This window comes from Laetiporus sulphureus (assembly GCF_001632365.1).
Source record: "Laetiporus sulphureus 93-53 unplaced genomic scaffold LAESUscaffold_20, whole genome shotgun sequence".
NCBI classification, from domain to species: Eukaryota; Fungi; Basidiomycota; class Agaricomycetes; order Polyporales; family Laetiporaceae; genus Laetiporus; species Laetiporus sulphureus.
The window spans coordinates 428,705-449,856 of record NW_024468529.1 but is presented as its reverse complement, the minus strand read 5'-3'; the positions used below and the strand labels follow the sequence as shown (position 1 = coordinate 449,856).

At 50.7% G+C, this 21,152-nt stretch overlaps 10 protein-coding genes across 10 annotated transcripts; 7 read left to right on the top strand and 3 right to left on the bottom strand.

Moving 5' to 3' along the window:
• The first annotated feature begins 191 nt into the window (after positions 1 to 191).
• LAESUDRAFT_812805 (amino acid transporter) lies at positions 192 to 2,501 on the top strand. The gene is made up of 10 exons (XM_040914435.1): positions 192 to 457; positions 514 to 598; positions 649 to 742; positions 804 to 935; positions 1,003 to 1,172; positions 1,231 to 1,341; positions 1,389 to 1,442; positions 1,491 to 1,944; positions 2,001 to 2,203; positions 2,261 to 2,501. Exons 1-10 carry the CDS (start codon positions 290 to 292, stop codon positions 2,404 to 2,406), a joined length of 1,617 nt encoding a protein of 538 aa, XP_040764298.1. The 5' UTR covers positions 192 to 289; the 3' UTR covers positions 2,407 to 2,501.
• A 36-nt stretch (positions 2,502 to 2,537) lies between these two features.
• LAESUDRAFT_182968 (uncharacterized protein) lies at positions 2,538 to 3,319 on the top strand. The gene is made up of 2 exons (XM_040901486.1): positions 2,538 to 3,179; positions 3,243 to 3,319. The coding sequence occupies exon 1, from the start codon at positions 2,595 to 2,597 to the stop codon at positions 3,090 to 3,092; it is 498 nt and encodes a 165-aa protein (XP_040764297.1). The 5' UTR covers positions 2,538 to 2,594; the 3' UTR covers positions 3,093 to 3,179; positions 3,243 to 3,319.
• Positions 3,166 to 4,725, bottom strand: LAESUDRAFT_182961 (WD repeat-containing protein 61). Its single transcript, XM_040901485.1, has 7 exons — positions 4,652 to 4,725; positions 4,564 to 4,600; positions 4,226 to 4,510; positions 3,977 to 4,131; positions 3,704 to 3,844; positions 3,490 to 3,650; positions 3,166 to 3,428 (listed from the first exon to the last, which is right to left on the bottom strand). Exons 1-7 carry the CDS (start codon positions 4,652 to 4,654, stop codon positions 3,239 to 3,241), a joined length of 972 nt encoding a protein of 323 aa, XP_040764296.1. The 5' UTR covers positions 4,655 to 4,725; the 3' UTR covers positions 3,166 to 3,238.
• An 87-nt stretch (positions 4,726 to 4,812) lies between these two features.
• Positions 4,813 to 5,833, top strand: LAESUDRAFT_182783 (L30e-like protein). The gene is made up of 4 exons (XM_040901484.1): positions 4,813 to 4,883; positions 4,940 to 5,057; positions 5,115 to 5,457; positions 5,621 to 5,833. Exons 2-3 carry the CDS (start codon positions 4,941 to 4,943, stop codon positions 5,451 to 5,453), a joined length of 456 nt encoding a protein of 151 aa, XP_040764295.1. The 5' UTR covers positions 4,813 to 4,883; position 4,940; the 3' UTR covers positions 5,454 to 5,457; positions 5,621 to 5,833.
• A 115-nt stretch (positions 5,834 to 5,948) lies between these two features.
• On the bottom strand, positions 5,949 to 9,409 carry LAESUDRAFT_653431 (vacuolar protein sorting-associated protein 41; the record flags this gene model as incomplete). The annotated part of the gene is made up of 14 exons (XM_040904417.1): positions 5,949 to 6,024; positions 6,073 to 6,265; positions 6,322 to 6,558; positions 6,613 to 6,688; positions 6,741 to 6,860; positions 6,908 to 6,985; positions 7,038 to 7,148; positions 7,206 to 7,443; positions 7,502 to 7,659; positions 7,715 to 7,807; positions 7,863 to 7,966; positions 8,021 to 8,882; positions 8,941 to 9,197; positions 9,289 to 9,409. 14 exons carry the CDS (start codon positions 9,407 to 9,409, stop codon positions 5,949 to 5,951), a joined length of 2,724 nt encoding a protein of 907 aa, XP_040764294.1.
• A 626-nt stretch (positions 9,410 to 10,035) lies between these two features.
• Positions 10,036 to 10,623, top strand: LAESUDRAFT_714280 (uncharacterized protein; the record flags this gene model as incomplete). The annotated part of the gene is made up of 4 exons (XM_040907060.1): positions 10,036 to 10,115; positions 10,177 to 10,205; positions 10,265 to 10,402; positions 10,469 to 10,623. 4 exons carry the CDS (start codon positions 10,036 to 10,038, stop codon positions 10,621 to 10,623), a joined length of 402 nt encoding a protein of 133 aa, XP_040764293.1.
• Positions 10,624 to 11,425: 802 nt separating this feature from the next.
• Positions 11,426 to 12,304, top strand: LAESUDRAFT_653540 (60S ribosomal protein l10a; the record flags this gene model as incomplete). Its single annotated transcript, XM_040904432.1, has 5 exons — positions 11,426 to 11,586; positions 11,644 to 11,757; positions 11,813 to 11,928; positions 11,988 to 12,152; positions 12,207 to 12,304. Coding segments are annotated over 5 exons (654 nt in total), but the record flags the coding sequence as incomplete, so codon positions are not given.
• A 377-nt stretch (positions 12,305 to 12,681) lies between these two features.
• On the top strand, positions 12,682 to 14,325 carry LAESUDRAFT_725998 (serine/threonine protein phosphatase). Its single transcript, XM_040908936.1, has 8 exons — positions 12,682 to 12,821; positions 12,930 to 13,053; positions 13,115 to 13,205; positions 13,261 to 13,547; positions 13,603 to 13,678; positions 13,729 to 13,918; positions 13,973 to 14,051; positions 14,160 to 14,325. The coding sequence occupies exons 1-8, from the start codon at positions 12,802 to 12,804 to the stop codon at positions 14,208 to 14,210; spliced, it is 918 nt and encodes a 305-aa protein (XP_040764291.1). The 5' UTR covers positions 12,682 to 12,801; the 3' UTR covers positions 14,211 to 14,325.
• Positions 14,326 to 14,507: 182 nt separating this feature from the next.
• Positions 14,508 to 16,802, bottom strand: LAESUDRAFT_653467 (P-loop containing nucleoside triphosphate hydrolase protein; the record flags this gene model as incomplete). The annotated part of the gene is made up of 8 exons (XM_040904421.1): positions 14,508 to 14,569; positions 14,626 to 14,739; positions 14,791 to 14,939; positions 14,992 to 15,309; positions 15,370 to 15,612; positions 15,663 to 16,318; positions 16,374 to 16,533; positions 16,588 to 16,802. 8 exons carry the CDS (start codon positions 16,800 to 16,802, stop codon positions 14,508 to 14,510), a joined length of 1,917 nt encoding a protein of 638 aa, XP_040764290.1.
• A 162-nt stretch (positions 16,803 to 16,964) lies between these two features.
• On the top strand, positions 16,965 to 19,185 carry LAESUDRAFT_725995 (histone deacetylase). The gene is made up of 8 exons (XM_040908935.1): positions 16,965 to 17,032; positions 17,081 to 17,193; positions 17,250 to 17,367; positions 17,418 to 17,495; positions 17,547 to 17,920; positions 17,994 to 18,361; positions 18,414 to 18,562; positions 18,615 to 19,185. The coding sequence occupies exons 1-8, from the start codon at positions 16,999 to 17,001 to the stop codon at positions 19,040 to 19,042; spliced, it is 1,662 nt and encodes a 553-aa protein (XP_040764289.1). The 5' UTR covers positions 16,965 to 16,998; the 3' UTR covers positions 19,043 to 19,185.
• Positions 19,186 to 21,152: the final 1,967 nt, after the last annotated feature.

Sequence of the window (21,152 nt, the reverse complement as noted above, 5' to 3'; positions counted from 1 at the left end):
AAAAATGCATTGCGAGGACTGACCAGATGCCGATATTTGCTGTTCGCAAAGGATTGCCGTAGCCGAGATTCAGCGCATAGATATGAGCGGCGTTCGGTATTAACCGCGATGTGGGCTATCGCAAAGACATACGCTCCGCTCCAGCCGCATCATTTGTTCCTTGGCTTCTGAAGCATGCCGTGAGTATATCAAGTCCACTGTCTTCGTACGGCGTCCGTGCGTCGTTTTTTCCCCTTCTTCTTTGTCCTGCCCTGACTTCGCAGACGCTCTTACGAGATATTTGCCTACTATGTCCGATCTAGGGTCCAAGAGCGAGAAGCAGACAGTCACCACCGCTACGGAGGTCCCTGTGGGCTCTGGGTATGCCCACGGTGGTGCCGTACAGCGCGCCTTCGAGACCGATGATGCGCTCCTCGCTGAGCTCGGGTACAAGTCCGAGTTCAGGCGTGAGTTCTCGGTAAGTAATTGTGTGCAGTGTTAGGTGTATTAGCATCCTAAAGAGGGCTGTTATAGCTCATCGAGACGATTGCATTTGCCTTCTCTATCATGGGCGTAATTGCATCTGTATCGTCGACCTTCTCGTTCCCGCTGGCATCCGGTAGGTTAAGATAGACTTGTTCTAGTTACACAAGCTTACGTTACGGACAGGTGGACACGTCGGGATGGTGTTTGGATGGCTCATCCCATCGCTGTTCGTGATGACCATAGCAGCGTCCATGGCCGAGCTTGCTTCATCCATGCCGTGAGCCATCTTCAGGAACCCGCGTGGGTACCGGTCCATGTTGACTCATCTGAAACTACAGAACGAGCGCGGGTCTGTATTACTTCTCGGCAAAGCTAGCTCCGCCGAAATACGCCGCACTCGCTAGCTGGATCACCGGATGGGCGAACGTCACTGGCCAGGTGACCCTCGTCACTTCAATTGATTACACCTGGTGCGTCAAAACATTTTCTCTACGTCCCGCCTTTCACTGATCTCCCGTTGATCGCCGCTATGAACAGCGCTCAGATGATCACCAGCGCGATCGCCGTTGGTTCGAACGGATCCACCGTCCTGGGCGCCGGCCCTACCTACGGCATCCTTTGTGCCATCCTCTTCGCACACGGCATTGTCTGCTCCGCAGGCACCAAGTTCCTCGCGCGGATCAACCTCTTCTATGTCATCATTAATGGCGAGTGGTATGTCCGCTACCGTCCGAGAACGTTGATCCTAGTTCGTACCGTGATCAGTGGGGACATCTATTGCAGCGATCATTGCGCTGCTGGTGTGCTCTGGCGATAACAAAGTCTCGACAAAAGACGCATTCACGCTTTTTGAGAACAATACCGGATGGTCAAACAGTACGTCATAGAGAGGCTCACATAACGCTTGAGCTGACGACTTTCAGATGGCTGGGCGTTCCTGCTGGCCTTCACCGCACCGATGTGGACGTTGACCGGATGTAGGCATACCGTCTCTCACTCTAAAACTAGACCTGACATGTCCGCAGATGATTCCGCTGCACACATTGCCGAGGAGACCAGCGGTGCAGCCCGCGCGGCACCCATCGCCATCCTGGTCGGCGTCGGCGCGACTGCCTCACTCGGCTGGATCCTCTTCATCGCCGCGTCCTTCGCCACCGCCTCCGTCTCCGATCTCCTCGCCACAAACCTGCCATTGCCCATGGCACAGCTCTTCGTCAACGTCCTCGGTAGCCGTGGCATGCTCGCGATCTGGAGCTTCATCATCGTCGTGCAGTTCGTGACGGGTGCGGCGCAGGGCGTCGATGCCTCGCGCGTCGTTTTTGCGTTTGCGAGGGATAACGCGCTTCCTGGGTCGCGCTGGTGGAAGCGCATGAACAGCCATACGCAGACACCGGTGAATGGGGTGTGGCTCGTCATGGTGCTTGCGGGGATCTGTGGCTTGCTTGGGTTCTCGGAGACAGCGCTTTCCTCGCTTGCAGGGTGAGTGGCGATCAGGCAGGGTTATGACGAATATACTATTTACTCGTGCTTTGCAGTGCAGCGGTGATTGGACTGTATACCTCGTATGTCACTCCGATCTTTCTTCGCCTGACATCTGGGCGGGAGAAATTGGTGAAGGGTCCGTTCTCCCTGGGCCAGTGGCATATCCCTCTGAACATCATCGCCTGCGCATGGGTTGCTTTCATTGTCATTCTTTTACTGTTTCCGTCGTACCAGTATCCCACGGCAGATACAATGAGTGCGTCGTTTCCTGACAGAGCATGACTGACCTCAAGCGCTTACTTATATTTCGCAGACTACGCCGTCGTCATCATTATGGCCGTGTTCATCTTCGCGTCTGCATCATGGATTGTCTCGGCTCGCAAGTGGTTCACTGGACCGATCACGAATGTAGACGAGGACGGAACATCGTCGATAGAGGAGAAGCGGGAGGTTGTGTGAATGGACTACTACCGTAGAACATTGACATTTGTAGTCAGTGCCCTGCAGGCCGAGTTCGTTTGTAGATTGCTATGAGATTTATTTTGTAATGCATGAACGAAGGACGCTGTGATGGATGGCGATCGTTATGCTTCCGCGGCGATGGTATTTCCCGCGCATCTTGGTCTGGGACGACCATCTTCATTGCAATGGCGAACGACAGCAACCCTATTCCTCTCCCATACAGACTCTTCTTCCTCTACCTCGAGCCCATATCTGCACTCGTCGGTGCTTACTATGCTGCTGGAAAACCGGCCGAGTACCTGGCATATCTGTCCTTCTCGTCGATGCCCACATCCGAGCTGCCTCCCACCTCGACACTCATCTCGCTCTATCAACTATCAAACCTTTACCTCCTCTTCGCGCTGAACGAGCACCTCGTCCTCTCGTCCACCAATTCGATACGCATCTGGCAGCGGCTCCTCTTCTGCCTGCTCATGGCGGATTTCGGGCATCTGGCGACGATGATCCCGCTTGCGTTAGAGAAGGGTTTTGCGCGCGTGTTCCTTGAATTTATGCAGTGGAACGCTATGGAGGCGGGGAGCGTGGGTTTTGTCTACGTGGGGGCGTTGATGAGGATCTCGTTCCTTGCAGGTGCAGGTCTCAATCAGGAGCGAGGCAAGGCAAGGACGGATAGAGCAGACTGATGGTGGTGAGTCTGGCAAGAAAGAAGCACGGCTCGCCTCACGTATCACGAGCATCTAAGAGTTATAGAAGACAGTGACTCGATTCATGTATGTTTTGGTACAAATGATGAGCAAGATAGTACAGTAGCAGCTACACCATACACTTTTCAGCTCGTCCCTGCCGCCCTCCACCATCTTACCGTACCGTCTTCCCCTCCACTCACGAACGCACCAGCAGCGTTGGTGCCGGATGGCCGAGGACGCCACGACACGCCCCAGACTTCCCCAGTATCCTGAATTGTCGACACCGCTGCACGCGCCGATAGGTCCCATACCTTGATGGTCTTGTCTGCAGAGCTATTGCACGCACAGGATCAATTTCATCGCCACGTCGTGAAAGAAGAGCAGTACTACACACCCGGACAGTGCGAGACGTCCGTCAGGCGAGATGTCCGTACAAAGAACCCATGAAGAGTGTCCAGAGAAGTTGGCGACAGCACCCGAACCAGGCTTGCCGGATGGTGACAATCGAACATCATGCAGGATCAGTCGTTTGTCCTCGGATGCAGATATGAGTAACTGCATTTGCCATTGAGCGACTACGTCAGCATCATAAAAGTCGACAGACTCACTTGCGAGTCGGCAGACCAGGCCAACGAGCGCACAGCCATCGCATGCGATGTATACGTCGAGACTAAGGACGAGGATGCGAGATCGAAGATGTAAATCTGTCCTGTCTCCGAGGACATTGCGATTCGCTTCCCATCTGGACTCTGATCGATGGGATGAGCATGTCAATTAGCTGCTGCTCGATCCCTTAGCAAAAAAGGAGAACATATAACAACAAGCAGAACAGACACAGACAACTCGCCGTGAATTGAAAACGCAGCTCATGAATGACCCACATGTTTGCAAAACATGCCGAATTTTGCGCGACCGCTCTTCAAGGTTGCACGACGCTCGCCGAATGACTTGCTTTCTGCGGAGTGGATTGTTACGTTGCCTGAACCGCCCGTTGATGCATAAGTTTCGCCACTCGGATGCAACGACACGGACCAAGCTATATGCACGAACGTCAGCGTTCCACGAGATCAATGAGTGTGGGCCAGTCAAAAAAGAAAAACCTCCACGTGCATACACGGACGTCGACTCACAAGGTTCAGTTTGTTCGGCACCAGACCTCACATAGCTCTCAAACTTCCCATCTATCTCACCGCTCTCCAGATTCCACAGGCAGGTCATCCCTTCCAAGCTGTTATATAGGGCGCGCTTCCCAGAAGGATCCACATCAAGAGAGACAAGGCCGTGTGTATGCGCAGGCTGAGCGCGGGAGACTTGGCCAGAGTTCGAGTCCCATTGCTTGATCGTGCCATCCGCAGATATGCTCAAGACTGAGTCGGTCTCGGTCCATGCAACTCCCCAGATTGCATCCCCATGAGCTGTTTCCGGAGATTAGCGTGACATGGATGCGATCATGGCGAGCAATTCGTACGTTCGCTGCAGTCTTGAGCGTGTAAGTATGCAAGACTCTGGAACGAGCCAAATTCAATGAGGACCTCCAGGTTATGCATTATACGTACCATCTCGTGACGTGTCTGAGGAGATCTCTTGCAGCGGGACGGAACAGAGGGTCAAGTCAATGAGTGAAGAATGAAACGCAAGACGCGACTTAGCGCGCGCCCCGTTCTCAGCCACTGGCACTTGCCGACGGAGTTTCAACCGCCTAAATATGCTCGGCTACGTGAACTCTACTTTTCCTCACATCAACGAAAGCGGACGAAGACATCGCATTTTCTGCATATTATTCTCAAAGTATGCGAGTCACTCCACAGCAGCAGCTTGATACTGATACACCCGCTTCTCTGCAGGATGTCTGACGCTGGAGATGAAATTCAGGTCGATGAGGCCCAGGTGGAGGTGGAGGCGGAGGTTGAGGTCCCCGCGGAGGCTCCCAAGGGTAAGATGTCCGTCGAGGACGCGCTTCAGGTGAGCCTTTCGTAGCGTCATTGAGCTGCGCAACCTGATCAGCTTGATATTCCACAGCAAGTCCTCAAGAATGCTCTCGTTCACGACGGTCTTGCCCGTGGTCTCCGCGAGTGTGCTAAGGCCCTCGACAAACGCCAGGCTCACCTCTGCGTCCTCGTCGAGACGTGTACGGAGGCCGAGTACATCAAGCTGATTGAAGCTCTCTGCGCTGAGCACAAGATCAACCTGATCAAAGTCGGTGACGCCAAGGTCCTCGGTACATGGGCGGGTCTCTGTAAGATCGACCGAGAGGGCAACCCGCGCAAGATTGTCGGTTGTACTTGCGTCGTCGTCAAGGATTATGGTATTGAGAGTGAGGGTCTTCACGTCCTCCTCGACTACTTCAAAAACCGCTAAGTGAGTGTTTGTTGTTTCATTGATTACGGAGATGACAGCACAGACTCCCTCTACTGAGACGAATGTTCTCTGAGGAAACTGTCTATCCGGAATCATATACCTGTCTGAGCTCGCTCGTCCTGATCCTTGTTATCCAACGACGATACTCACGCGATATGTAACTGCAGGACGTTTTCGGTACCCTTCGTGCAAGATACGCGGTACTCCCGAGTGCGTCAACTGTGTAGCATATGGTATCGAATGTACTTCGCCGTCGACACGAATGACATTGCATGACGAATACATACGCTATGCGAGCAACTGCACAAATCCATGTGAGATGCCAGTCCGATCTGATAGGCCCAGTGTAGTGTCTCGAGGCGTATGATGTTAGTAACGAGTGCGATGCGTAAATGCGTACAGTGCTTGCACGACAGAAACATCCGCGAGAGCATTATACTTTGCGAGCTTAGGAAAGATGAAAGAAGAAACTCCTGAGAACTGAAATGAAAACCTTCACAACCGCTGACCTTCCCCTTTCTTGTGACAAACGGAACACCCTTTATCGATCCTCGCGCGAGCCAATGCGGTGCTGAAATGCCTCAGTACATGACCATGGTCGGGCATGTGAACGACTTACTATGCAATTCTTCCACTGATCCCTTGATGTCCGCCAATGCCCATGCCGACCAGGCTATGATCCAGCTGCTCAGCGAGGCTTGCATCATCCACGACGCAGCTCGCATGCACCACATGCCGACAGAGGAATAGCAGTGTCAGGCCGTGCAGCTGGTGCTGCAATGGCAAAGAACAGACAGGACAATGCGTGTGTGCTATTCGAGTAATAACGATGAAGTGGCGCGCAGCATTAGTGCACGACTATGCTTACCACTCAAAAAGAATCCGCTTGTCTGATTCCTGTGCAGGTTGCGGGCGAGCTCGGCGCCATCTCCATCCATGATAGTTTGGCATCCTTCGAGCAGAGACGTCTGCAGGTTGAAGTCATGCAAGATCTTGATCAATGCACCCTTCAACCCAGGGATCTCAAGCCCATTCTTGATACGTCGGATCAGTCGAATAGGGTCGATCTCTGCGCCGACATTCTCCAAAAGGCCGCGGATGAACGCTGAGATTTGGAACCAGTGACGTGTGTTTAAAGATGAGAGAGAGCGTTACGTACTTGGTCTAGTCTCTGAATATTTGAGCAGATCTTCCCATAGATCATCGTCGTGTTGTTCCTTCGCGAAGTCGATTGCCTATGTTGCATGTGAGACGGCTGAGGCACCATAAAATTACTATTCCACGTACTCGGCTGACATCGCCAAGGCGTTCAATAATGAGCGTGAGTGCCTTCTTGTTGTTACCCATGCGACCGAGTAGGAAAACCATCTCAGGGACCATGTCGCGGTCATTGCAGATGTTATATGCCTGCAGAAGTATGAGTAGACGGACGAAATCAGGCTTCACGTTCGTACCTTCTCCAGGTTATAGTAATTGCTCGCTCGCAAGAACTCCATCAGATGACCTGGGTTATATTCGGCATATAACTTGACCTGAAAAACCGTTGTCACGCGTCTATATGACGAGTCGCACGAACAAATGCACCTGGGAGTCGCCGAAATCAGAGGTGAGGTGTGGATCCTTGTGGAAGAGTGCGTCCAGGTATAGATAGAGATAGTAAGGCCGGACTTGCAATTGTTGCACAACACGGCCGATCTAATCAGCACCGGACATGTGGAGTATACGGTGTTCACAAGTAGCGACTATACGTACGGGTATAGAGTGTATGTGGTCAACAAGTAATTTGATGGCAGTACTGTTCTCGGGATCGACTTCCTCCCCAATTTGTTTTCGTTTGTCGATCAGCCCTTGATCGAACTCGACAAGCAGGAGAGCTTGGTCCTGTATTGCAGTGAACAAGTTATATTCGCGAATCAGATCAAAGACGTTTGGTCGTCGGAGGCGGAGGAAGTATGGCAACGCCTTTCCTGGTTGTCGGTTTATGGTGTAACTGAGCAACCAACGCGGTCAGTGTTTTGGACGTGCAATATCTAAGCCAATGCACTCACAGTTCGGCAAGGCACTCCATCAGGATAGCACTCTCGGGTGCTGCTGTTTGCATGGAGGAAGACGAAGGCGCTCGCTCAAGCTCGGCTTGAACAGCGACAATGACTGCAAATATATCATAGATATCTTTCGGCCAACTCTTGATCGTTTGAAGCAGTGCCTGTCATGCAGAAATGATCAGACGTCTGTGTCCTATATTGAGCATCCATACGCACTTGTCGGTCATTGGCCAGGAAATATGCCAATATCATCTCGTACACCAAGTGTCCGAGCGTGGGCGACTCCGTTGGCACAAAGGGAATGATGGCCTGTATTACCACAATGAGTTATGGTTGAACAAAATCAGAGATAAGCCGGTGTCACCTGAAGTTGGTGCTTCTGGGCGAAAACGAAAATCCAGTCTTCCCATCGCTTTGTATCCTGTCCACAAACCTTAGGACAGAGGCGCGCCGCCTTGATGAATTCACCTGTATGATTGTAGCATTAGTATACCGATACTCGTATCAGTCGATTTGATGCACCTTCGCTGATCAAGTGCTCAATGTACCTTTGGCCGATGTGGACTGCATCAATCGCTTCTTCAACCGGTCCCGTAGTTACGCCCATCGCCGCCTGATGTTCGAGCTCGTCCAGGGCCTCCTCATATCTCTTCCGCTCCACCAACCATGCTACGTGATCCCGCCAGTCGCGCGGCTTGACTACTACGATATCCTGAGGACTGAGTACCATGTAGAACCGTCCCCTGGACGCTCCGGATGGCGACGCTGCGACTTGGTCTTCTTGGATGTCTACGAGTACGTAGTCATTACAACTCCAGCGCTCGAAGCCTGCTATGCCTAAGGCGTCCGCTGCCAGCTCTTCGCCTGCTCGCGAAACAATGCGTAGTTCAGGGCGTTCGGCTGCCTTGCGAGCCTGTTCTGCGCGATCCGACGTAGCCTCATTCCCAGTTAAAAGTAATGTGTCGGGAGGAGTATACGCGAGGACGAGGAAAGCAGTCAGTGATGGAGAGGGTATGGTTGTAGTCGTAGGAGAGCTAGTCGCTCCAACAATAGCATGAGCTGCATGAGAGGCGGCCGCTCCAGCAGCTCCAGCGGAGGATGTGGAGAGGGGATGCGGCACAATGCCTGCTACCATACAGTCCAGCTGAAATACTGCAGTTATCTCAACTAGATAGGGCGGCGAGTTAGCCGATGATGAAGCAGTTGCTGTCCGAGGACGGGCCCGGATACGAGCGACCTTGATCTGATCAGCCCAAGCAATGAGCAGCGTTGAGTCATCCTGCCAATGGAGAGTGCACTTGAAGAGATCTGCTCGAGGGCTGTCCGCGGGTCTGTCAATGAATGTGATGCGAGTCTGCGAGTTCGTGTCGTAAATTTTCACGCCCTGTAGACGTGTTATACTCCGCAAATGGTCATACTAAGCGGGAATAGCATCAGCATACCAGATCGTTTGCCCATGCGATCAATCGGCCCTTCCAACGAACTTGCCAGATTGGACCTTCCCCGGTGTGCAGGACGGTTTCCTTGTATCCCAACCATCCTTTTTCATGCAGAACCAAATTTCCTGCCATGCCTCCGCATACTACAGACCGCGTGGTGCTCTTCGTAAAGTTCGGCTCCAGAGCGACGGTTCTTAATGACCGCTTCATGTTGAATGTCTGCGACTCGGGGGTGGATAAAGAGTGTACAACCGCCTGCCCTGGAGAATCCAGATTGGAAACAATGCAGATCTGCGGCTCAGCAATTGTGCGGAATTGCAGCTCAGTGGTGAGTTGCTATGCACGACTTACCATCTATCGATGCTGTGGCGAACCATTCGCCGTTTACATCTACCGAGATGTCCGTGATTGATGCGGTGTGAGGTTCAAACGACTTGATATGATGACCCGAAAGGTCCAGTACGTGGAGCATTCCACCATGAGTACCCAAGAACTAGTGAGAACCACAGAGTCATTCGTATATGGCGTAGCAGCTCAAGCATCTGTGGAGACTGACTAGCCGTTGGTTCGCATATGCAAGAGCAGACGCGGAGTCCTTCTGGAGCAGATTCGGCACGATGCCGCCTAGCCGTTCGTATTTAAGAGCTGGCTCTTCATCGTCTTCGTCTTCGTCCTCTTCCCCGTCTCCTTCACTGCTGCCGTCGGTCTCGTCTCCATCCTCCCTGATGACACCCTGCTCATCTCCCGTTTCTGAGTCTGTCACAGACGCACCGTGTTCGTCGTTTCCGTTGGACGTGGGACCCTCAGCGGATTCCTCTGGCGACGGTTCACTGTGCGAATCGGGGTCTGCGACAAGTACTGGGTCAGCTTGCGAGTTCAGGTCATTTGTCTCCTTCTCGTCGAAACCATTAGCATCGTGAAGAGACATAAGAAGGTTTCAGGAACGACAGCGCAAGTTGTTCAGCCCTAAAGAACGAGAACGTCGATTGTGTGAAACCAGCGAAGCACGGTTGTGGCTGCGAGCACCGTTATGGGCGCCTACTTAACGCTTTCCTCAACGCTCTTGCCACAACTCTACCTAGGTATCCGTACGCCGACATGTCGAGCGTAACACCCCAAGACACCGTTAAAAATGCGACCACGTATGCTTCTTTAGTCCGTCCTTACTCCCAGTCACCGTGCGTGCACATCGTGAAATGGACAACAGCAAGAGATTGATCGTAATTATTGGTGCTACAGTAAACCTGTGTGGGGTCTAGCATCTCTGTGTAAGTGAGGTTATCTCATGCGTCACGATGTTCATGCTGTCTCGAACGAACACCGATAGTCTTCACGTCTTTGCTCGTACCTCCAAGACCCGAAATCCCTCCGTTGCTCCTTCGTGCCTGCTTCGGAGCCATCTTCACAGGAGCGGGTCACGTGCTTTCTTGCGGCGATGCACGCAACGGCAGTGGTATCACAACAGGTATGGCGCTGCCATCCAAGGTCTCACGTCTACATATACTCTGACTTTTGTACCGACACCTCGCAGCCTGGTCTCTCACATATCTTCTAATCAACCTTCGAAAATCGCTCACGCCTCCGCGTCATCCTGTCTCCCTAGCACTCAGCGGGGCCACTCTGGCGTCAGCGGCGATTTACGGCACCGAATACTTCGTTCTGCAGAAAGATGAAGAGCGACAGTGACAGTTCTCGACGATCTTCATTACAATGGCAACATCCAACACAATAAAGGCGACCGTTGGGCCTCAATACACCTGGTGACGCAGGCGATCAATACTCGGCGTCATTCTTGGATGGGTGTATCACGGCTGTCATGTATTGCTGTACGAAGACAAAGCAGAGGAGCATACCCAAAGTTTCCTTCTCGCACATGCTGAAGGATATCACCATGCCTTCTTGATATACTACCATCACAATCCAGCCATTCAACACGATCTCATAGTCAGCGAAAGTTGAGGCGTTCGCGCTTCATGGCCTCCTCCGTGCCTTAGTACGTTTAGTGAATCATCTCATGGTTCTGACGCTGAATATGCGACCTCATTCATCCTGTATTCTGGATTCGCTCTTGCACTGCGCCTGAAGAACGGTGACATACCTGTACAAAGGTGCGGACGAGGCAGGTGTCAACATAAAATAGCAGCTATGGTGTCTGATAGAATGGCACAAGCGCAGTGGTGCAAACATTTATGGCGCGAAACGTTTTAGCAGGCAGACCGAGCACAGCGATGAAAAAGAAAGTCCGAAGTCCAAGCGAGTTCGCGTCGCGCCAACGTCGCGCATGGGAGATGAGAAAGTGACGATCATGTGACCGTAATAACTGTACAGTAGTGTTCGGCACCAGCCGAGGCCGCCCGCACGACACGGAATTTGTGGGCTCGTGCGGTTACGGTACTAACCACCCTTTAGCGGACGACTACAGGACACTTTCAGCATGAGGTGTGTGCACCGTGCATTTTCTGGCCGACTCAATTGAGCCCAGCCTGGCAGCGGTTCGAAGCTCTCGGTATCAAGCGTGCGGGGCTCCGTCAAGGAGCTGTTGGCGGCGTCGCAGGAGAAGAAGCGTAACTTCGTCGAGACCATCGAGCTGCAGATTGGTCTCAAGAACTACGACCCTCAACGTGATAAACGTTTCTCGGGAACGGTCAAGTGCGTACTGTATGCGACATATCTCAGCGTTGCGTGCTCATGGCTCTTCGCATTCAGGCTTCCAAATGTCCCTCGTCCGCGCATGTCCATCTGTATCCTGGCTGATGCCGCCGACATCGATCGTGCTAAGCAGATCGACCTCGAGTACATGTCGGTCGATGATCTCAAGAAGTGTGTTACACCTCTGTTCTCCAAACGAAATAGCATTGATTCAACGCGATCGCAGGCTGAACAAGAACAAGAAGCTCGTCAAGAAGCTCGCCAAAAAGTATGACGCATTTCTTGCGTCCGAGACTCTCATCAAGCAGATTCCTCGTCTGCTTGGTCCCGGTCTGTCGAAAGGTACAGCAAAGTTTAATACCTCTCGACCCACAGCTATTGACGGACTGTCATCGTAATAGCCGGCAAGTTCCCTACCCCGGTCGCCCACGCGGAAGACCTCTCGAACAAACTCCTGGAAGTCCGCTCGACGATCAAGTTCCAGCTCAAGAAGGTTCTTTGCTTGGGTGTTGCCGTCGGCCATGTCGAGATGACTGACGACCAGGTGCTCGGGAATGTCATGCTGAGTGCGTCTCAGTTCTCTAACTCCCTCGTCCGCCACTGACCTGATGATTGCTCAGGCATAAACTTCCTGGTCAGTTTGCTCAAGAAGAATTGGCAGAATGTCAAGTCTCTTCACATAAAGAGCACCATGGGCAAGCCCATCCGTCTCTTCTGAGCATGGACTTCCTCTACTATGATGTTCGCTGAGGTTCGGGGAGGTAGACGCGCCGACACGAGCTGTAATGCAAAACATGAGCCCGCACGCTTTGACCAACGGCAAATTCAATTTGCCGATTTGGGAGCCGATACAGTTCTGTAGTCGCCACGTCCTCTTTTTCTGCTCTCGGATTGAATGTCGTAGCTCGGATGTATCATGATCACATTATGTATCCTATCATCGTAATGCACGCAATCAAGTTGTTTGATGTGCACTTTGCCATCACCGGTGGACTCAATACACTGTCATCTCCGCCGCATTATTGCTGTGAACATGGCGTGCCCTGCTAGAAACACGATCAGAGACGCGTCGCGTCGCGTGAACGTGCTCACTAACCGCCACATTCGTTTCTGCGGTCGCCCTCCATTCTCGAAAGCTCGCCGTGAATACCGCTGCTTTGACCCAAGTAGACCCTAACTTGATACCTATCCCAGCTACTGATTCTCTTTGACGCTATGCCAAGCGACCTCGATAGGTGAGCGTGCAGCGAGCAATGATCTATAGCTTCTCTCAAAGCAATGCCTCTCCGTACATTGTGCCTATGGTTGATGCCGTCTTGCTGACGCTACTTGCGCAAGTGAAGGCAGATTGCGCAGCTCTATCGTTGTGAGCCAATTTCGGAGGAGGATGTCAAGAGGCTATGCATCAAGGCAAGAGAGATCCTGATCGAGGAAGCCAACGTCCAAGTAGTCGACTCACCCGTTACAGTGAGCATCCCGCTTTCTCAGGTCCGCGAGTAGATTGAGCCATTATATGCATGGGCCTTAGATATGTGGCGACATTCACGGCCAGTTTTGGGACATGATGGAGCTCTTCAAGGTCGGAGGGTCTTGCCCCGAGACGAATTACCTGTTCATGGGTGCGTCGGCCTCTGCTAGATTTACGTCTGTCTTCAACTCATGTTTCTCTCACAGGCGACTTTGTGGATCGAGGCTTCTACAGCGTCGAGACATTCCTGCTACTACTCACTCTCAAAGTTCGATACCCCGATCGCATCACGCTCATCCGCGGAAACCACGAATCGCGGCAAATCACGCAAGTCTACGGATTCTACGATGAATGCCAGCGGAAGTACGGCAGCAGCAACGTATGGCGGTGGTGCTGCGAGGTGTTCGACTACTTGGCTTTGGGAGCGATCGTGGACGGGAGGGTGTTCTGTGTCCATGGTGGATTGAGTCCGAACTTGCAAGGCATTGACCAGGCACGTCGTCGCCTCGATGATCATCGCATGTGATGATGAACTACGCTACGCTCAGATACGTGCCATTGATCGCAAACAGGAAGTGCCACACGATGGACCAATGTGCGACCTCCTATGGTCAGATCCGGATGGTGAATGTCGGTCATGCCCCCTCATGGTTTACACACTGACTTTGACATAGAGATCTCCGGCTGGGGACTATCGCCTCGGGGTGCCGGTTTCCTCTTCGGCGCGGACATCACGAAAGCCTTCGCACATCATAACGGCATTGATTTGATCGCCAGAGCGCACCAGCTCGCTATGGAAGGCTACAAGCTGATGTTCGACAGGACCATAGTAACGGTCTGGAGTGCACCGAATTATTGCTATCGGTACGTGCGTTCGCTTCGGTTGAATGTGTTCGACCTGATCATTGTCGTTCTCAGGTGCGGTAATGTGGCGTCTATTCTGGAGCTGGACGACACTCTCGGGCAGGAGTACAAGGTCTTCGCGCATGCACCATCGGTAAGTGCAATCCTCGTCACCAATCTCCCACTGTACACTTCCAGGGGGTTGATTTCAGCGGCCGCACGCCGCGTTGTGGTCTTTACACTAATTTTATTGGTTTGACAGGACGTACGATCAATACCGGCGAAACGACCACCAGCAGATTATTTCTTATGAGATTGTCATCACAGAATGAGAATCTCATCCCTCTCAGCTTGCAGTCACATCGAACATGCTCTAATCATTGAATGTATTGTACCCATCGTGTAGCAATTGAGCCTTTCCATCGCTCGTGGCAGCATTGTGATGTCGAACAGTGTAAGATGCGCTTCTAAGTGACTATGCAGATGCAACGAGCAGAGAGAAACAATGCATGAAATACATCCGTGAATCAATGCGTGGCCCTCACGAAGGCAGGTGTCGGTGACTGAAGCTACAACTCGTCGACTTTCCGTACATTCCAAAATGACCGTTCTAAGCCTTTGTCTTGCTAGTGGTCTTGCTGAACAGCTTCGCCTTCTCGAGCGCAGCATAACCTAAGAATCGGACACAGTCAGCATTGCCCAGTCAAAGCGGGAAATGGAATGCGCACTGTTTTTGACGAGCAGGTTCTTGTAGTCGACGATGGTGATGCCCTCCTTGGTAAGGTTCTTGATCTTGCGGTTCTTTACCTCCCACAACTCTTCAGCGACTTGCGAAATCAGACCTGAGAAGCACATAAATTAATGCATCTCAATCAGAGTTAAAGGGAACATACGGAAGTCATGAGACACGATCACGACGCCACCCTCGAATTCCTTGATGGCGCGCGCAAGCGCATCAATCGAGGCCATGTCCAAGTGATTGGTCGGCTCATCGAGGAGTAAGATGTGTGGGTGCTCCATAGCAAGCTGAGCAAAGACAACGCTGGTAGTTGCGTTAGTACGGCTGCACAAGTCTATCCACAAAGTGAATTTACCGATTCCGCAGACCGTCAGACAATTGTTTGATTGGCGATGTCTGGTGCGGTCCGGAAAGACCGAAACGGCCCAACTGTGCACGCCAGGCCTGCAAATCCTTGTCCGGGTACTTCTCCGCATACAGCGATTGCATGTGCTCAATGGGCGACTTGTCGTACGGCAGCTGATCTGCGGAGTGCTGCGAGTACTTCGCGAGTTTGAGGTTGACGTGCCGCGAGATGGTGCCCTCGCATGGTTGCAACGTGCCCATGATCAGATTGAGCAATGTGGACTTTCCGGTACCGTTTTGACCGACAATGGCTATGCGGGATTCCATACTGATAGCGAAAGACGCTGTCAGCGTTGACTCATAACAAGGAGGATCAGATTTTACGCACTCGATACCGAAAGACAGGTTTTGATACAGGTAGTCCTCTTTCTTCCCGGAGTAAGAGAAGGCGACGTCGTTGAATGCAAGAATGGGGGGCGGGAGCTTCGAAATGTCTTCGAAGTTGAATCGCAGCGGCTTCGGTATCTCGATCTTCTCGATGAGACCCGCAGCCTCCATCTTGTCGATAATCTTCTGCTTTGACTTTGCCTGCCTAACCAAGTTGGCGTATGTACCAGCAGATGCGATGAACCTGCATACAGTGGTCAGCCAATTGGGCAGCCCTTGAGTAGATGTTATTACTTCTTGATATGAGCGATCTCATCTTGTTGCTTCTGGTATGCCTTCATCTGGTTGACCTCGTTCTCTTGTTTCGTTCGCACGTAGGTTGAATAGTTGCCTCCGTAGTAGACGAGCTTTTTCTTCGGCGTGAGCTCCATGATGTTGGTGCAAACGCTATCCATGAAGTCCTGTGAATGTGATGTGATCACGAGGATGTGATTGTACATGGAGAGGTATGCTTCGAGCCACACGACAGCCTCCAAGTCCAGATGGTTCGTGGGCTCATCGAGCAACAGGAGGTGGGGCTTCACGAAGAGAGCCCGAGCAAGGGAGACACGCATGCGCCAACCACCACTCATATCCTTCGTGGGCCGGTGCATCATTTGCTGACTGAATCCCAGACCGTGCAAAATGCTGCCCGCCTTTGCCTCGAATGTGTTGGGATCCATCTCCTCGAGCTCTTCGTAAGCACTGTCTAATGCAACTTCATCGACATGATCGGCGACAGAGAGATCCTCGATGCGTTGCTCGAGCTTCGCTACCTTCTCCTTGGCGGATGCAACGATAAAGTCGATCGCGTTGACATCTGAAGGCTCAGCCTCACCACGGACAAGATGGATGTCGATATGATCGGGGATATCAATATCGCGGTCGGCAATGGATTGCAAGAGAGTTGACTAAGCAGCAGACATTCAGTATTTTTCGACGACTGGGATTGATTGCGACGCTCACCTTTCCTGAGCCGTTCTCTCCAAGTAAGCCATACCGCTGACCGTAGTTGAGCGAGATCTCCGCATTCTCAATGAGTAACCTTCCGTGGAAGGAAAGGGTAAAAGAGTCGATTTTGATATCGCGACCTTTGGGATCGGACACGAGCACGCCTGCAGCGCTCCTATGATAACGCGTTAGTCGACTGCCTCTGAAGCATAATTGTGCCAAAACTCACCGATCGGTTGCAATTTTCAACTTGGCCATCGAAATGAGGTCTTCAGTGCTCGTCGCCGCAGACAAGCTGGTTAAGGGGGTGTTTAGGGAGCTACCGCCGTTGACGGAACCTGAGGGTGTGGTGGTCGACGTCGAGGCATCGGTCGATTTGCCTTTGGAGGCTTGTTTGGCGACCTTTTCTGCGAGACGCTTTTGTTTAGATGCTGAGGGTGCCATGATGGTGGTTGAAAGTCAAGAGAAGAGGATGAGTACGACGGCACGATGTCAGACCTTGGCCAGTCAGGATTTCGGTGGCGCTGCTTCCTCAAATTTCGCTGCCACAGTGCACGTGACGTGCGCGTTTCCGCTCGTCCAACGGGCGCGTTGAGGGAACAAAGGCATTATATGCTCCTCTTTCCTTCCATCCATCGCCATGTCCAAACGCAGAGTCGCGTACTATTATGATCGTATGTACTTCACTGTCGATAGCGAGTTCGCTTTCAACGTTTTTCCAGCCGACGTCGGCTCGTACACCTACGGAGTCGGGCACTTCATGAAACCGCAACGCATGCGCATCACCCATGAACTATTGTCGGCATACGGGCTGCTCGACAAGATGCACATATTAGTATGTGAACTCATCTGTTCGAAATTACTCGCTCAACTGCTGACCTTGCCTTCCAGCGAGCCGAACGCGCCCCTGCAGAAGCAATGAGCCGTTTCCACACGGACGAGTACGTCCATTTCTTGAACACAGTCACTCCGGAGACCGCCCAAGAATTAACCGGCAACTATTCTCGCTGTAAGCGTAATCCATTCTGTCCACGTCACACATTTTAACGGTTGCGTTAGTTCTTGTGCCTGCTGAAGATAACCCTGCGTTTCCCGGGGTTTTCGAGTTCTGTTCCATTTCTGCAGGAGGGTCAATAGGTGCGGTCTATCTGCATAGAATATCTGAATATTCACTAGACCATTTTCCAGCTGCGGCGCAGCGTCTTGCGAACGGTGCAGCAGATATCGCAGTCAACTGGGCCGGCGGTCTACATCATGCCAAGAAGCGTGAAGCCTCGGGCTTCTGTTACATCAACGACATTGTCCTTGCAATACTGGAACTTCTGCGCTCTGTGCCCCGCGTTCTGTACATCGATATCGACTGTCATCATGGCGATGGAGTCGAGGAAGCGTTCTACACGACAGACCGTGTCATGACCTGCTCCTTGCACAAGTACGGCGACTTCTTCCCCGGAACAGGCGCACTCAAGGATCGAGGGTGGGGAAAGGGAAAAGGCTATGCCGTGAACGTTCCGTTCAGGGATGGTGTCACCGATGACTCCTTCAAGAGTATCTTCGAGCCTGTGCGTTTGTTGTTCGTCATGGCTGGTACGGTGCGCTTGCGATATGTAGTGTCAGTAACGTTTTCTCGCACAGGTGATCGACAAAATCATGGAGGTCTTCCGGCCATCTGCTGTCGTCCTGCAGTGTGGTGCGGACTCTCTCGCCGGAGACCGCCTGGGATGTCTTAATCTCAGCATGCATGGTCATGCAAATTGCGTCCAGTACATGCGCAAAAAGAACGTCCCATTGATGTTAGTCGGCGGTGGCGGGTACACGGTAAAGAACGTCGCAAGGACCTGGGCATACGAGACGGCGTGCGCTCTCGGCATCGAGCAGGAAATCGACCCTCTCCTACCATGGAACGAGTACTTCGAGTGGTTCGCACCGCGTTATCGCTTGGAGGTCCCGTCCAACAACATGACCGATATGAATTTACAAGATGGATACCTCGATCATCTACGGTACGTGTTTGTGGTTCGTGGCTGGATCATACCCTCATACGCTATCCCGTAGCGCTTCGGTTTTACAGCACCTCTCAGAGCTACAACCCGCGCCGTCCGTCGGACTGCACGATGTTCCCCGGGAGAGTCTCGGCGAGCATCTCGGCTTCTCGAAAGGCGAAGACTCCGACGAGGCAGATGAGTTGGACGAAGAGCTTGCTCGTGAGTACCGTATGTTTCTCTTGTCTTCGATGTTGAGGCGTTCCTCTGCCAGAACATAGTCGATTTGTATATAGGCTTCAAGACATGATGTCTGAAGACGGCTCAGACGACGAAATGATCAACGGCCACAGCGCATCCGCTCGCCGTCAGCATTCCGCCCGAAGACCTGGCCATAGAGAGCGAAAACGAATGAGTATCATGACGAACCAATACCTTGACGTTCCGCGACTGGATGATCTGGCGCATCATGGCAGGTCAACACCTAGTAGCCTCGACAGCGTCAATGCAAGCTCAAAGCGATTCTTCTTCCGCAGTCCTGCCTCTTTACACGGTCACATTTCAAGTCTCCTCAATGAATATGACAACGGGAATGCGCACTTCACAAGTCGAAGTGGGATGCCTGGCCTCCATTGGCAGAATGGTGTGCATTCTTCTGCGCTATCTCTTGATGACATGGGAGTACATGCGAATGAGAGCTGAAAAATGCAAACTTCTCTTGCTATCTTATTATTATTGCTATCGACAGTTGTGAAGTATTCACCGGGTTCTTCTGTAATTATCATTCAATTCAGTCAGTAAAACATATAATATCATAATGAATTATTCAGAAACTGAACACTTACATACACCGCAAAGAAAGGACTGATTTGGGAAGCTGAGAATTTGAGCAGGAAAGTGTTAGATTTAACTGAAATTCAGGAACTAGAGAAAGTATATACAATTGTCCTGCATCTGCTTCACTTTTGTTTTCATACAAAGGTGGAACCTTCCATATCAAAGGAATGAATAGGATAATCTAACAGTTGAACAGCTTATACATTACCTTGTGACTGCAAGGTTTCTCCTGGGTGTAATTATGATGGGATTTTTGACACAGATATTTGTGCCTATTTGTCTTCTTTGATCATTTTCTCTCCAGCCTTTCTACCCTTTTCACTTTTACACTCTACTTACAACATCATCATTTTGCTTTTATGTTCTCATGCTTCTTGTTGTTATATGTTCTTATGTTCATTGCTGGCTGTCTGTACACTTTACATCTTCTGATAGTACTTATTGTCATCTAATACTAATATTTGTGCACTTCTTATGATGCACATGTGGCCATTTAAGCTTTGTCATATCTCTCCATGAGACAACTACTAATATGTATCACTATGTAAACTCTACTCAATGCTGTAATAATGTCTTTCACAACTATGTTAACAGTCTACTTCCTTATGTAATAACAGCAGTAACAATAACAAATGACAACTCTTCTACGTCTTCCTATGACACATTCACTCCATTATCACTGGATCTAGAAGGATACCTGCATTATAAACCATTTTATATCTTAAATAGTAGCAAATCTCATACTGAATAAACATCCTTCATCACAATTGACATGCAGAGTGCTGCAATTCTATGGTGATGTATGCTCCTCACTTTTACTGAAAATTACCATGAATTCCATCTTAGCACATCAACAAAATGTTCAGACACCAGTCTGATCTTATCTAATCTTAACTTGTCTTATCTGAGGCCACCTGCATAATCTGGCAGTTGCACAGTGATTCAGCAGGATCTGTAACCTTTAATTTTTAACTGACTATACCTGCCATTGTCTGTCCAATAAGTTTCTACTATACAGTCAATATATAGGTCTGTGGCATGTCTGTGTAATGAGATCAGGCCTAGTCAGATACTTCACCATGTTCTCAGGTGAGTTTGAGATCATTTAGGTGCATGAATGCTCAGCTAAACACCTCATCATCTGACTGATATATGATAGGTGCTGATAGAGTTATTAACAAATTTACTGTAAGCTACCAATTGTACAGATTATTTATACAGCATCACATAGTGATGCAGACATGCAGGTATATGAGCAGAAGTGAGACATTATACTGAAAGCAGGAGAGTGAGGGAGAGCAAGACATGTGATGATAATAACAAGAGCAGCAAAGCAAAATAATGAAAGAACACTTGAATAACAACAAAGAGGAAATGTTCAAGAGCTGACAAGAATGCCTTATCAAAATAAAGATCAGAATGTAGAAATGTAGTATGGCAACCAAGCATGTAGCAAGTTCAATTATCTTCTCTTTTCGAGCTATCAAGGTTATCAAACATGCTGCTAACTCTATCCACTTCAGATGCTGCACTTTCAGTTGATGGCAGTGAGGTAGACATTTATCGACAAGCAGCACATTTTGCAGCATGCTGTTGTGCCAGCACATTGATCAAAGATGGGCCTCCATATTTTGAATCATCACAACCTTTGTGAGTACCTTTCTTGAATACCTCACTATATTATATATCATTGAGCAGAAACCTTGAAAACATTATTACAATGAAGAAACTTGAGACTCACGCATCATACCATGCTAGAGTATTATCACATCACTCTGAATCCTCAAAAAGTGTAAGAACATCATTGAAATATTTCTCAAGGTGAAAATCACCATCATCTTTTGTCCACTCTATCTGAGAATTTGCAGTGAAATGAGCCTATAAGATTGCATTTAGCATCGAATGTGACTGAATTTGAAGCACATACCAGAGTAGCAATGTACATATGCAATGTTGTACTTACAAGTTGCACCCC

Excerpts from the sequence above, each read along its gene's own strand:
- LAESUDRAFT_182783 (XM_040901484.1), top strand. The coding sequence starts at position 4,941 with ATGTCTGACGCTGGAGATGAAATTCAGGTCGATGAGGCCCAGGTGGAG. Across the intron at positions 5,058-5,114 it reads CCGTCGAGGACGCGCTTCAG|CAAGTCCTCAAGAATGCTCT; the intron begins GTGAGCCTTTCG and ends GATATTCCACAG.
- LAESUDRAFT_812805 (XM_040914435.1), top strand. The coding sequence starts at position 290 with ATGTCCGATCTAGGGTCCAAGAGCGAGAAGCAGACAGTCACCACCGCT. Across the intron at positions 458-513 it reads AGTTCAGGCGTGAGTTCTCG|CTCATCGAGACGATTGCATT; the intron begins GTAAGTAATTGT and ends GGGCTGTTATAG. Across the intron at positions 1,173-1,230 it reads CTTCTATGTCATCATTAATG|TGGGGACATCTATTGCAGCG; the intron begins GCGAGTGGTATG and ends TACCGTGATCAG.
- LAESUDRAFT_725998 (XM_040908936.1), top strand. The coding sequence starts at position 12,802 with ATGCCAAGCGACCTCGATAG. Across the intron at positions 12,822-12,929 it reads ATGCCAAGCGACCTCGATAG|GCAGATTGCGCAGCTCTATC; the intron begins GTGAGCGTGCAG and ends GCGCAAGTGAAG. Across the intron at positions 13,206-13,260 it reads GACGAATTACCTGTTCATGG|GCGACTTTGTGGATCGAGGC; the intron begins GTGCGTCGGCCT and ends TTTCTCTCACAG.
- LAESUDRAFT_182968 (XM_040901486.1), top strand. The coding sequence starts at position 2,595 with ATGGCGAACGACAGCAACCCTATTCCTCTCCCATACAGACTCTTCTTC.
- LAESUDRAFT_182961 (XM_040901485.1), bottom strand. Across the intron at positions 4,132-4,225 it reads TGCCGAACAAACTGAACCTT|CTTGGTCCGTGTCGTTGCAT; the intron begins GTGAGTCGACGT and ends TCGTGCATATAG. Across the intron at positions 3,429-3,489 it reads GGACGTCTCGCACTGTCCGG|CTCTGCAGACAAGACCATCA; the intron begins GTGTGTAGTACT and ends TGCGTGCAATAG.
- LAESUDRAFT_725995 (XM_040908935.1), top strand. The coding sequence starts at position 16,999 with ATGTCCAAACGCAGAGTCGCGTACTATTATGATC. Across the intron at positions 17,496-17,546 it reads TTCTGCAGGAGGGTCAATAG|CTGCGGCGCAGCGTCTTGCG; the intron begins GTGCGGTCTATC and ends ACCATTTTCCAG. Across the intron at positions 17,921-17,993 it reads TCAAGAGTATCTTCGAGCCT|GTGATCGACAAAATCATGGA; the intron begins GTGCGTTTGTTG and ends TTTCTCGCACAG.